The 14,755-nt window shown below is 32.9% G+C and overlaps 1 protein-coding gene across 2 annotated transcripts; it reads right to left on the bottom strand.

Annotated features, from left to right (window-relative positions):
* Positions 1-408: 408 nt before the first annotated feature.
* LOC136343668 (piggyBac transposable element-derived protein 4-like) lies at positions 409-2,626 on the bottom strand. 2 transcript variants are annotated; one of them, XR_010732829.1, is made up of 3 exons: positions 2,533-2,626; positions 539-2,478; positions 409-481 (listed from the first exon to the last, which is right to left on the bottom strand). XR_010732829.1 is itself a non-coding variant. In XM_066290549.1 (2 exons), exon 2 carries the CDS (start codon positions 2,473-2,475, stop codon positions 1,132-1,134), a length of 1,344 nt encoding a protein of 447 aa, XP_066146646.1. In that variant the 5' UTR covers positions 2,476-2,478; positions 2,533-2,626; the 3' UTR covers positions 409-1,131. The 2 variants fall into 2 exon arrangements, 1 of the variants encoding a protein (XP_066146646.1); XM_066290549.1 differs by having other exon boundaries at positions 409-2,478.
* Between the last annotated feature and the right edge of the window lie 12,129 nt (positions 2,627-14,755).

Raw genomic sequence — 14,755 nt, 5'->3', positions numbered from 1 at the left:
TTTGTTCCTTAAAAGCGAGCGTTCGTTATAAGCGAGTTCAACTGTATTTGTTTATGTATGAGTTTTAATTCGATTAGAAACTCGTCTGAATTTATTATGGCGTTGTGAAACGTATTTAATTTAGCGAATGTGATTGCTTCTTCTATATTTGAGAATATATCGTAAATGTTTTGATAGAAGGCGGTAATTTGTGTGATAATCATGTAGATGCGGAAAACTTCGAAGAGATTTGCTTCATCAATTCTGACTTGATTAATGACTTCTATAATTTGTTTAATTCGCGATTCCAGAACAATTTGGTTGTGTGATACATTTTTTATTGTGCCTTGAAAATGACTTATTGATTTGGTGAGGAGAGTCGTTCGTTTATTGAGAGCTAGTTTTAGAACATTTTGGGTTTGCTTAAGTATGTTAACCCTAGAATATTAATGTGATTTTATCACACGTTAATACTAATGTGTCGTAAATTTTACGACTTTTCCTAGAAATACGAAAAACTCATAAAAAAAAATTTTTTTAAATTGAAACAAAAGTTAACCTATACTCTTTGGTCCCTAAGGAATATAATTTCATGTTTGGTGTTTAATCACTTTTAATCCTGTAAGCATTCCGTGCAAGATTTCCCGCGGTGTTCGCCGCACATAGCATGTTTGCAATGAGTGCAGTAAATGGTCGTCATTCGCCTTAACCTGCTGGGACAATAGTAACATAAGGTACGTTTGCCTTCTACTTGAGTGGCGTTGTCAAATCTTTTTTCGATTTTGAGGATTTCTTGAATAGTTTGTCGAAGTTTGCGGCGTAAAGTTGTACCACTTAGTCGATGTTCCATCCAAGGCCTGGCAAGCTGGTGAGCTAGGTGAATCATAAATTGATATCGACGAAGGGGTTTTTCACCATTTTTCAAATTGTTACAACAATATAATACATACGAATTGACACAGGTTGTGTTTACCATTCCGTAAAAAATGCATAGTGGCCACCGTCTAGTTTTCCTGCTACAAGACATGTTTGAACACATTTGATCAAATGTGTCCACACCGGACTTTGTCTCATTATAATTCAAGATTATTATTGGTTTATTATTTATTTCCGAAATTTCTGCCCCTTCGTGCATAGTGGAAAGCAGTAATACTAGCTTATTTTTTTAGGCATATACGACAATAAAGTTTTACTTTTGTCAAAACAAAACATTGAGGATTGAGGCTTTCTTTTTGCAAGTTCAAGCATTTCGGGTGGGATTTCTTTTTTATTTTTTCTAATTGTTCCAATGATGGTAAGTTTATATGGATCACTCAATAGTTCATCTGCTATCCCAACGGAGGTAAACCAATTGTCCATTGTGATATTTCGGTTTGTTCCATGTACAGATTTAGTCAACTCTTTTATGTAATAGTTAGATAATGGTAACCCTCCTGTGTGCGTGGATTTTCCCAAATAAGGACTGGCATCGATCATATATTTCGAGGAAGAGTCGCAGAGCATAACAATTTTAATTCCATATTTTGAAGGTTTATTTGGAATATACATCCTAAACGGACATCTGCCTCGAAACCCCAAGAGTTGTTCGTCAATCGTCAAATATGATGAAGGAGTATATGATGTTCGGCACGTTTCGATGAATGTATTCCAGATTTCACGAATATGAGCAAATGCGTCGTTCTTTAACCTTTCCGTTCTTGTCTTCTTGCTGTCAAATCGTAGGCAATTTACCAGGAAAATAAACCTCTCACAACTCATGCATCCTTTATAAAAAGAGCCAGAGATTGTGCTATCAAACATTTGTTTGGCATTCAAATGGTTATCCTTCTTGACGGCAGTCATTACTAGAATACCAAACAATGCCAATAGTTCCATTTTAGATAGTATAGATATGGTAGGCGTATTAGAAGTATACTTTTCTGCCTGTTTGGCAATTTCTTCGTTGGTGTGAACAACAATTCTATTCAAAATATCCTCCGAAAAAAAAAGCAGGAAATAATCAACAATTTCTGAACACACTTCACCACCAACTTTACTTCCTGATATGAAATGGACTATATTTCTTCTTGCTGTCCTTTTTGATAGTTGCGGCAATTTTGTGGACCATTTGTATCCATTTTTTCCTTTTAGTCTTATTGATTTTGGTTTTATTATATTCCTTTTTCGTTTTAACGAAGCCGCTATAATAGATAACGGAATATTTTCTTCAGATGATGTACTACTCTCTCCGTATATTGGATTGTCCAAAGGTTGATTAGCAATAACTAAATTAGTCCCGTTTACATTATCTCTCTCATTGTTTACTTCTTCCCCAAAGTCACTAATGTTACTGTCAGTTGATTTACTTTCAACCTCCAAACGATCTTCTTCTTCCCACTCATTATCAATTTCATCACCAGACTCTAAATATGAATCATTTTGGAAATCGCCATTCATAATTCTTTGAATTTCATTTTGCAGTTCTTTGTCACTCAAAGGCCTATTGTTGGATGCCATTTTCTATAAAAAAACTGCGTTAGTGCAAAAAAAGAGACATGAAAAACCAAGCTTTACCGATTATACTAATTTTTGTCTTTTCGTAAATATTTTACGCAAATACTAATCACTCGTAAGTTTTACGACGCTCACACTATTAGACGCATGAAACAATTAGCCAGCAAGATACCGTTTCATCGACGTTTAGCTTCGCAATAATCAGGAAGGTATTGATAAGTAGGCGGCACAGGATCAAACGGAACCTTACGAATTCGGACTAAGAAAACCGAGCGTCGTAAAATTTACGATACATTAGTATTCTAGGGTTAAGTATATTAATATTCTGGTCAATTTGTTTATCATCTTCTTGATCTAAGTTCCCTGTTGTAGTCCTAATAATAGAGCCAAGTGCATTTATTAGAGCTCGTTTAGTTCTTATTTTAGTAGGGAGAATCTGGCTTATTTGACGGTTAATTTTTTGTCTTAAATTGTTAGTCATGGCAAAGGGATTATGGAACTCTAGTTCGTATTCAGTACAGTTATTTATATTTTCATGAAGTAGGTCGAACTTAACGTTGATTTCTGAAAATTCCTGTAATAAGCTAGTCATGTCAAAGATTTGGATAAAATTCCAATGATCGATCATCTTCTGAGCCTTGCCTAGTTTATAAGGTAGTACGCCGGGGTTGGTGTTTAAATTGTGGTATTGGGATTTTCCTTGCCTGAGGGGCCATCTGTAACGAGGGGTTTTCTTTAATTCTTTAACATGTGCAATTTCGATTTTATAGGGGCTTTTGGTGTTTTTAATTTTCACTTTGTTACGTTCCAATTTTTCTACGATTATATATGGTCCGCCGAATCTCGGGTTCTTTTTATTTCGCGGGTTTAGGTTTTTGTAGACCTTTTGATTGATTTCGAAATCAAATGTTTCGTTTCCTTTCATATTTGTTTTTGCTATGATTTTTTCTTTGTTACGGTCAATTTTTGTAATAATATCCTTGCATATGGCGTCGACTTTGTCTTTATGTGAAGAGACGTAATCAGAGTAAAACGTATTGGATATTAGGCCTAAAGGATCTCTAGAATTTTTATGGCCTAGAACGAGTTCGTGGGGTGTAAACTTTGTTACACTATGAATTGCACTATTGTACGCAATTATGGCGTATGGAATTAATTCGGTAATTGGCTTAACGTTATCTTTTTGTTTTAAAATTCGGAGGTGTTCGATCAAAGTAGAGTGGCAACGTTCCGTCGGTGAATTTGATTCATGATGTCTGGGGTTTGTGAAGTGAACGTTTATTTTTTGGGCTTTTAAAGATTCTCTTAATAATTCATTATTGAACTCTTTACCATTATCACAAGTGATTGTTTCGGGTGGTAAAGGCTGTTTTATGGACATCCTTTTCATCCATTTGGATTTGGTGGAAACCATTCGCAACATCTAGTGTTGTAAAATAATGAGCCTTTCTTAATTTGTCTAGGTTTTCATTGGTATTGGGTAAAGGGAATTTATCATCTACGGTTTGCTCGTTCAGTTTCCTATAATCGATAACCATGCGCCATTTCTGTTTATTTGAATGGTCCAATTTTTTCGGCACAATCCAGATGGGTGACGACCATGGTGAATTTGAATTTCTGATAATGTCTCGTTCTAATAGTTTAGATATCTGATTTTTGACTTTGGCACGGTGAATTTCAGGGTATCTATTTGTTAAATACTTGGGGTATTTAGGAATTCTTGGATAAGGAAGGGAAAAATGAGTTTCGTTGATAATGAAATGACACGAGTTGTCAATACAAGCCAGAGCACTATATTTTATTTTATGGTATTCAAAGGACGAGATCTATACCTGGACTAACTAATAATTTCTTCTCTATGTCGTGCTGTATCCCCTATTTCCGTCTTTTGTTTATATTATCTAGTCGTATATAAGTTATGTTCTACTATAATGGATGTTGTAGGTTTTGGTTGGTGGGAATTAGTGATTCAAATTCTTGGATTTTGAGCTTTATTGCGGTGATGGTAACAGGTTGAAAGTTCGAGCGAATCTGTCGATCTCACGCGGAAAAAGTTTTTTTTAACTAGTCAATCGTCCTTTTTACTTCTATCGCACCGCTATCAGTTTTATGGCCGAAGCGGCACCCTTTGATCCAGGCTGCTGATACAGCGTCTGCCTGTAGGCCTCTGGGATAATATGACACCTTCCTCCTGAAGACTGAAGCAGGGACGTCCAACGGGGGCCCGGCTTCTGTAGCTTCATCATTGTCCTTAGGATTGAAATCTGCGATACAGCGGCTCGGTGCATGTGCCCACATGAAAGAGAATAATAGGCAACAGAAATGTCTTGAGACTTTCACTGAAGAACCGTGGACGAGACGTGTTGCATAGAAGTCGAATTACATGTTACAATATATATTTTTTTTTTTTTTAATTTAATGTTACATTCAATTTTGCAGCTCACCAATGTTTTATCTCTGTTTTCTTAATTTGAGAAGTAGGAGAAAAGGAAAAGTATAAATTATGTAATATCATAAAATGGTTTTACATTGTTAAAATGGAATTTCCGTATCACTCCATTGTCTAATTGAATTTTTAATGTTTTATTGTTTTTATTGACTTCACTTATGACATATGGTCCCGTGTTTAATACTGCCTTTGGGGTATTTGGATTTCTAGGTCTTTTTATTAATACCTTGTCGCCAGCCATGTATGTTACGTCTGAGTTGCGCGTTTTCAAGTTATCAAAGCGATTCTTCTGCCCTTTTCTCAGGTCGCTCTGTTTTTCCCGAACAGCTGTTATTTTGTTATAAAAAAGCATCTGATCAAACTCGCCGTCGGTTTTATAAGGAAACACCAAATTATAGGGCGTAGTCAAAGTGGAACTATGTTTACTTGAATTATAAGAGTTTATAGCAACTAGAAGTGCGTCCTCTAAATCACATTGGTTGTGTTCTAAAAGATAGCTTCGTAGTGTATCGGTAATAGTTGCATGAAATCGTTCAATCATACCATTTGATTGATGGTGCTCTGAAGAAGTAAAATGCCACGTAATGTTTAATAAGTCGCCAAAGCTATTGATTTTTTTGTTTTTGAATTCACCTCCATGATCTGACATGATGGTTTTAGGGATACCAAAAAGGGAAAAATACATCTTCAAGTTATTAATTATTGTGTCTGGGGTTTTGTCATTTATAATATAGGCTTGGGCGAATTTAGTTAGATTGTCCACGATAGTCAGCATCTTTTTTTTATCGGAAAAGAAGAGATCTACCGATAAAATCTCAAAGGGTTTGTTTGGTGACTCCATTACGTTTAAGGTCTGAGTTCTATTTTTGCGATCGAATTTAGAAAGTTGACATGTGGGGCACGCGACTATAAATTCAGCAATTTCCCTATACATGTTTTTCCATTTATATAATTGGCGAATCTTGTCCGCAGTTTCTTTAATTCCTTTGTGGTAGTTACTAGGATCATTATGATAGTCAAAAATGATTTTTTCTCTTTTTTCTATAGGCGGTATAGTGACAATATTTTTGCAAGCGACAAAGGTTGTATCGGGATATAGAAAACCGAGCATCTTATAATAAGTCTTACTATCGAAATATGGTACGAAATAGGTTTTATTTTTATGTAGTTTTAAATTTTCCAGAACTTTAAAGTTTTCTAAACAATGGTGTGGCTTAATTTTAATTAGAATGATTTCTCTCTTGTGGTCGTTGTTTTGTAGTTTAAGTATGTTTTCGAAATCTGAATCACTGATGTTAGGAAAAATGTCGTTGATAACATTAAAATGGTTTTCATTTTTATCTTCCTCGTCATAAATATATAAAATATTTTTATTATTAAGGTCCAAAATTTGCTCGTTGGAATAGTTGAAATTGGTCAGGACTACGTTAGCTTTATTCTTTTGAAATTCCGCAAAGTTTGTCTTACACTGACGAATGTGATATATTCGAACCCTCGATAAAGCATCTGCAACTATATTTATTTTGCCGGATATATGTTGAATTTCGAAATTGTATTCACTCAATTTAAGTCTCCAACGCGACAATTTTGAATTAGGATCTTTTAAGTTCAAAAGCCATATTAGAGGTTTATGATCGGTTATCAATCTAAATTTAACGCCAAAAAGGTATGGCCTGAAATAATTTATGAAGTGGACGGCTGATAATAATTCTTTCTCTGTTGTGGAGTACTTAATTTCGGTTTCGTTTAAAGTTCTGGACGCAAAGGCTATTGGTTGATCTAGGCCGGCGTCATTTATTTGTGACAAAACAGCGCCGATGGCGAAATTCGAGGCATCGGTGGTCAAAATAAATTGTTTTGAGAAATCAGGGTATGCTAATACATTTTTGGATGTCAATAATTGTTTACATTTATCGAAGCATTTTTCAATGTCGGGAGTAGTGTGTTATTACCGATTTTGGCTCGCTTCCCCCCACCACTTTACTTCCCCCCACCACTTTACTTCCCCCCACCACTTTACCTCCCCCCACCACTTTAATTCCCCCACCTCTTTACTTCTCCATAAACTATTTTTGACATGTCACAGAATAATTAGTAACTCGAAACATCTTGTTCGAAAGCATGAATTGTTGTCCTTCAGTATCTGTTATGATGACACATATGAGCGGAGAAAAGTCACTGAGAAATTTTAGTCAAGAAGAACTTAAATCTTTACCCATAGATTATCTAATACAATATGCAAATTCTTTCGAATTGTTGGATATTTGGGGAAAACTTCCAACGGAATATAAGACAAACTTTACCCTTCAAGTGAAGTTACCATGTTTTGTTCATTATAATCGACCAGAATGGAGAACACATGTTGATGGACCCCCAGACTCTCAAGAAAAGTGTTATTTTTGTAATAAAGTATACACACATCATATTATTATTTAACTATGTGTAAAGTGACTTAATAAACACTAGTGAATAATAAAGTGGATATTTATATTTTTAATCATATAACAAGTGTGTGTGTGTGTGTCTTATTCAACGATGAATATTAACATGGTGGTTTACCTGTTCTTCATGAATATATTCTTATAGGGGTTATTAAAATTTTCATTCGAATGTTTGATTCCGATTGTGATTAGGTAATAAAAAGGCAGTATTAAATAATATATGGTTTATTTAAATTTCATCCACCTTTCTCGCTCACTTAAAATAAACTGTTTTCTTAATTTTTTTGTTTTTCCTCTTATAGTTCGAATGATTGGATTGTTGAGAACATATAATTCTGGATTGTATGTTGGGGTTTCTTCTATGTCCCAGCTCTCATCAACTAAAGGGTTGGAAGTTGATTGACCATCCCGCTTCTCATCGTGTGATCGACTTGCCTCTACATCCTGGTTCACATCATTTACTTGGTTCGAAAGAGGTTCTTGAAACATCTCTGATTTGTTGTCCATATCTGTTTCACAAAAATAAAAGTTAAAAATTTTGTTTACAATTTTCTTTTGTTGATTTTTTCTCGAAGTGTTTCTTCTTCATTTATATTCGAATAAAGTTCGATTAACTTTCTTTTTCTTATTTGTTGAAGCTTTATTAGTGTTTCAAGATCCTTTATTTTATCTTTGGTTGCATCCATGGATTGTTCGAGCAAAGTCAAACGTTTTTGATGTTTTTCCCAACGAGATGCTCTCGTGTCCTGCTGTTTTTTTTCATCCATTATAATTTCCTCTGGATTACTTTTTTCAAACACCCATTTTTGAGCTTCAGTGCTTTCATTACAACGTAAAGAATTATTTAAATTGCTTATGGCCTCTTCTATTTCATCCAATATTAGTGGTGATTGTGCAAGGTTTTGAATAGTTTTTGAATCATTAGAAGGATTTGTTGTACCTTCAGATAATATTTTGTGTAGCTCCTCTTCCTCCTCCTCCTTACCATCCAACTCATCTTCCACTAATATTGGTGAATTTGGAATTTGTTTTGCCCCCTGAAGAAGTGTCACAATTGGTTGTTGGTTGGATTTTTTTCCAATCACCACTTGATGATGTATATTAGCTGGACCCTCTTCACATAGTGATTTTAAGAAATAAACGTTTGGTTTGCTACACATGTTATAATAGAAGTATTAAATAAATTTTACACTTACTATGTTTGGTTGATGAAACTAAAATGATGAAGGAGTGCTCGATCCGATCGTATTTATTTCAGCACCGACATATAAAAAATAATAAAAAACTTTATTTTTTAAAAGAAATAATATCTTATACCACCCCAAATAAGGTGTTTAACCAATTTTGGGTTTTTTAATTGCTTTTATGGTAATCACATGGGAACTTTTTGATATTAATTTTCTGTTTTTTAATTCAATAATAACGTAATAATCAAAAACTTTATTTTTTAAAAGAAATAATATCTTATACCATCCCAAATAAGGTGTTTAACCAATTTTGGGTTCTTTAATTGCTTTTATGGTAATCACATGGGAACTTTTTGATATTAATTTTCTGTTTTTTAATTCAATAATAACGTAATAATCAAAAACTTTATTTTTTAAAAGAAATAATATCTTATACCATCCCAAATAAGGTGTTTAACCAATTTTGGGTTCTTTAATTGCTTTTATGGTAATCACATGGGAACTTTTTGATATTAATTTTCTGTTTTTTAATTCCATAATAACGTAATAATCAAAAACTTTATTTTTTAAAAGGAATAATATCTTATACCATCCCAAATAAGGTGTTTAACCAATTTTGGGTTTTTTAATTGCTTTTATGGTAATCACATGGGAACTTTTTGATATTAATTTTCTGTTTTTTAATTCAATAATAACGTAATAATCAAAAACTTTATTTTTTAAAAGAAATAATATCTTATACCATCCCAAATAAGGTGTTTAACCAATTTTGGGTTTTTTAATTGCTTTTATGGTAATCACATGGGAACTTTTTGATATTAATTTTCTGTTTTTTGATTCAATAATAACGTAATAATCAAAAACTTTATTTTTTAAAAGGAATAATATCTTATACCATCCCAAATAAGGTGTTTAACCAATTTTGGGTTCTTTAATTGCTTTTATGGTAATCACATGGGAACTTTTTGATATTAATTTTCTGTTTTTTAATTCAATAATAACGTAATAATCAAAAACTTTATTTTTTAAAAGGAATAATATCTTATACCATCCCAAATAAGGTGTTTAACCAATTTTGGGTTCTTTAATTGCTTTTATGGTAATCACATGGGAACTTTTTGATATTAATTTTCTGTTTTTTGCATTCAATAATAACGTAATAATAAAAAACTTTATCTTTTAAAAGGAATAATATCTTATTGAGATTCCATCACAATGACTTCCCCTATCTAAGTGATTATAGTTAACAAAATATGGTAATATCATTTGACAACATAATACGCTGCACGTATTACAGTATTTCAGTATCGATTAAGATGTGGTCAGCTTATGTTCAAGAAAAACCAGCCTTTAATTTGGTTTCATCAATAGAAAACTTAGCCTAACATTTTAGAGATTTGGAGTTTGATGCAGAACACGAAGCCATATATGGAATGGAAAAATTATATACATATGAAGAATGTAAAGAAATCGGTGAAAAATATCGAAACGCAGTACAAGCCTGTAATATGTTTTTGCATACATCTGATTTAAGAACCTTTTTAAAAACGTTAGAAGATTTAGGATTAGAAGATTCTTTAGATGAAGTATTAAAGTTTATACCAAAAGAAACCAGGAAATGAAGGATAAAATGTATAAAAGATGTTAAAGAATTATTAAATAAATTGGTTTTTTTCAAACATTTAAATAGTTTTCATATAAAAAATAAACATTAGATAATGCACAAATACATGTAGATTTAATATGATACAAACATCTAGCTTCTGCATGTTGAATTTTCAATCCTTCTTCGAGTTCTAAAACCGGCTCGAATGAGTACTTTCTAACATAATCAGCTTTTTCCTTCCCCTTTACATACACATGTTTTGCTTTTTCTGTTAAACTTCTTATTATCTTGGAAAACTCACGAATGGGAGTATATCCTTGACCCTCATGGAAGCCGATGGTGATTCTTCATTAACCAAACCGCTTGTTTATAGCACTCAGGTGATAGGAGAGATATTTTGTGTGGTGGTTTAAAAATATAGTGACATATTTTTTCTCCATCGTAGGCTGCTAGTTCTTTGGGAATAAATTTATTTTCCACTAAAAACCCTTGCACATCAATCACCAATACTTTCATACTTTTAATTCTTCAAACTTTTTAAACATTGTTTTTTTGTTGGTATAGTTTTTAATTTGTTGCTTTAATTTTTGTAAATTTTCTATGTAAATAGACAAATTCACTTTGAATTCTGAAAACATTTTGATATGTATTGCGGAATTATCCTCCATTTTATAGCTGTTAGCAAGCATGCCCATTAAAGTTCTTTAACACTTTTTGTTATCTTTACATCTTCGAATATTCAAAACTGTCATCACATTTTTAATTGTTCAAACTTTAGGAAAGTAGATTTCATGATAGAATATTCTCTAATCCAACATTTAAGATTTCATGGATTTTCTAAAAAGGATTCAAGTCTATTTACCAAAATGCTCAAAATGACTTGTAGTATTTTTATAAACAATCTTTCAATTAAACCCAATATTTTTTCTAATACCTAATATACATAGTCATTTGTGGTGGGAATTTAAAGCTGTTTTACAATTTTTGTAAGTGGATTGTAACTAAATATTTTGTCATGAATAATGAGACAATAGGCCGTCGTTTTATCAGACATTTTTTCTGCAGTTTCAAATTCCACTCTCATAGTGACTGGTCCAGTTTGAAGTAAATCTCTTTGATGGGTGCAATTGATATAAACAAGGGGTGCTTTATCTTTGAATTCTGATGGAGTGAAAATCGATTCTTGTGTGTTATTATAGTAAACCTGACGAAATTCAGAAAACATTTCATACAGCGTTGCAAATTTATTGTTTTTAAAATCCAGTTGCAAATCACCATACGGATATCTTTCAGAATTTAAATAGACATTTACATTTCGTAGGTCACAGTGATCAAATTTGCTCATATCCTTTTTAAGATTGTCTCTTTTATCTTTTTGAAATGCAAGTATAACATGGCGAGGAGTTTCAATTTTGGTTGATGTCTTTACCGGCCAATTATGTCTGGTGGTTTCTAATAACTCCGGATATTCAACTAATTTCCAACTTCGAAAAGTTAGTAGGATGTCAATATTTTTGTCAATAATTTTTGTAAGTGCTAATTCCTGTGGAATTGCTACTGTCAAGTGTGGAACTCTCCAACAGAGTTTTGTTATCGTAAGTCTCGGTTTTTCTGTAGATTCTGCTGTTTGCACCAATGCATTGGAATCGTCGTTGGCTCTAACTAGAATTAATTCTTGATGTGAATTTAAAATTATTTTCTTGTAATCTTCAAAGAAACCAGAGTACATCTTGAGAGGAATACATAAAGAAACATTTCCATTAGAGTCTACCATAATGATTTTTTCTTTTTTTTCCGCTGGATACCATCCAGCATTTTGAAGCTTAACGCTTTCATTTAAATTATATGATAAATAACCTTTCATGGTTGATGTTATACCAATATCTCGCACTGAGTCAATTGTCACTCCATTTAAAACATATCTCAACTCTTTGAATAAAAACGCAGCGGCATTATTTATCAAGTATGTGTTTGTAAGTGGCGTACCATCCTCTTTAGTAACCTTTAATTCGAGGTAAAGTTCACTTTTGCATGGTAAAGGATATTTCCCGGTTTGTTGTAAAGATATTCTAATTTCATCATTCAACCCCAATTTAGTGGGATTGAATGGTTCAAAAGAGAGCACTTCCCAACTCAAAATTGAATCATCAATAAGAACTTTTTCTTGAACGTTTATATGTTCCATTTTTTAATGTAAATCCCAGGGAAATAAGAAACCGTTTATTCAAAGGTGTTAACCCTCTTGTGTATTTTTTTGTACTATCAGAGTTTTGTTGTTTACCGAGGATATTAAGCGTTCTGCCAAAATCTAGGTTTGGTGTTCTATTATACAAAATTACCATCCCGAGTCCAAGCGTTTAAGATGAAGTCTTAACGTCACGGATTCTTCTTGAAAATTAATCAAATTACCTTCTTGATCAACTAGTTTTACAGTTATTTTATCTATAATATTCACAATTACGGGAAAATAAATGACATTCTGGGGAGTTTCAATTATTTTAAAACCGGGTGGTACACTGGGAAAAAACTGATGTATTACATGAACTGGTGTACCATTTAAAAAAGACCCTTCAGCTATACTGCAATCGATATTTATAGCATTTACCTTAAAAATGTTTGCGGGGCGATCAGACACTGCCAAAGTATTAGCTGGTATAACCTTATACTCGAACCCCAAAAGTTTTGCTATAGTTCCTTCTTCAAATTTAACGTCTGCAGATGAAATAAGATGTGTTTTAAGAGTGTTGTTGTTTGCAGTTAACTCAAGTGTCGTATTTTCTTCAATTTCTTTTTTTAAATATTTAGAAATATCTTCTATTTCATAGCAACCCGGTGGTATTGTAATATACTCTCCACCAATAATAAACAAATTAGATCCTTTCTCAACATTTGGAATTGAGTTGAATGTTTCAAAATTGACTAAACCGATTACGTATTCGAAATTGTCATCAAGATGTATAGGAGGATTAAATTTCGCAGTGAGTGTTGAAGACTTACCATTAAGAACAAAACTATAAGACATGTCTTGTCAATACTGAAATTAGAAGTAAATTTATTGAGTTTTATACACTTCATTATAAAGAAATTCTAGACAGAGCTGACCACAATTTACTTGCTTTTCGGTTTGATATCTCGTATAATTATACTTTATATCGTTCTTGAGACCATCACTAATGAAATACTTCACTAACTCTATTGGCGGTTTTAAGTTTCCATAACTATCGAAATATATAATTCTTTTTCCTTTTTTAGCATAACAGGTCCAATGAGTTCCTTTGTTGGTTGAATCATCCAGGTTCACTATACCATGCTCGTTCTCTTTAATTTTCTTTGGTAATTTATTTCTCATGAAAATACCTCGGAAATGTGGAATTTGCAATTTTTTTATATATTTTAATAACTGAAAATTTGTTAGTGATTTTCGAGGTATTTCACTTAGCAGTTTTTTGAATATGGTTTTAAGTAGAGTCCACATCCTGATTTGTATGGTTTTAGATATAATCCGCTTCCTTTTTTACCAAGTGCTATAGCTTCCATTGTCTCATTGTGTCTTTTCGCTTCTTCTAATTTTTGAGATGCTGCTTTCGCATCATTTACCGCTTTTGCAATACCGGCAGCTCCACCCCCTAATGCACCTAATGCTGATAAACCAGCAAACAGGGGTATCAAAGGTAAAAATCCGCCAGATTTAGGAATAGGAATAACTCTCTTTTTTGGAGGTAAAATTTTTCCACCCCTTTTTGCAAGTGTTAGAGCATACTTGGCGCTAGATTTTAAGTTTTTAAACTTTTGTCCAATAAGTCCCTTTTTTACGTTTAAAATTGTTTTGTTTAGAGTTTTCTTTTTACTACCTCCTTTTAAGCCTCGACCTGTTTTCCTTTTTTTTCGCAATCCCATTCCTAACTTTGTTTTCACATTCATAGCTCCACTAATACCTAAAGCTGCAATTTTTTCACCGATTCCCGAATCACTTGCCTTGAACCGTGCTAGTGCTTTTGATGCTAAGATTTTATCCGCTTCGTGTCTACTTTGTAAATCTTTCCTCTCGTTGTATGCTATGTCGTGCTCTTTACAAGCTTCATCTAAAAGATTTACACCTGTATCACCTCTGGATAATCTTTCTTTCAACTTGGTTCCTGGACCACAGAAGTTGTATCCTGGGACATGCAATTCAACAGGTAATTTGTTTATCAAAGTATTGATAATACCAGTTCCTCTTTTTTTGGGAGTTTTTGTATGAATGATGGGATCATTGTGAAAGTTAATCATTTTATATATAAGGTTATCCAACAACTGGTAGACATTCACTTTTTATGTACTTTAAGTACCTAAAAGATGCGTCTTGAAAAACAGCTACACACGATAAACATTAAAGCTTACGAATTGAGAAAAAATACTTTCAGAAAACATGGTGACTTATTTCAGGGAAGTAGTAAAAGGGGCTTAATTATTGGCCCATCAGGATGCGGAAAAACTAATGTTATAATTTCTTTAATTGAAGATCGCAATGGGCTACGATTTAAAAATTTGTATATTTATTCCAAGTCATTGTATCAACCAAAGTATGAGTATTTGAGGACACTTATGAAACCTCTTAAAC

This window comes from Euwallacea fornicatus, chromosome 15, assembly GCF_040115645.1.
Source record: "Euwallacea fornicatus isolate EFF26 chromosome 15, ASM4011564v1, whole genome shotgun sequence".
Classification (NCBI taxonomy): Eukaryota; Metazoa; Arthropoda; class Insecta; order Coleoptera; family Curculionidae; genus Euwallacea; species Euwallacea fornicatus.
Note: the sequence above shows the minus strand (reverse complement) of the source record. Positions and strands in the feature narration are given on the sequence as shown.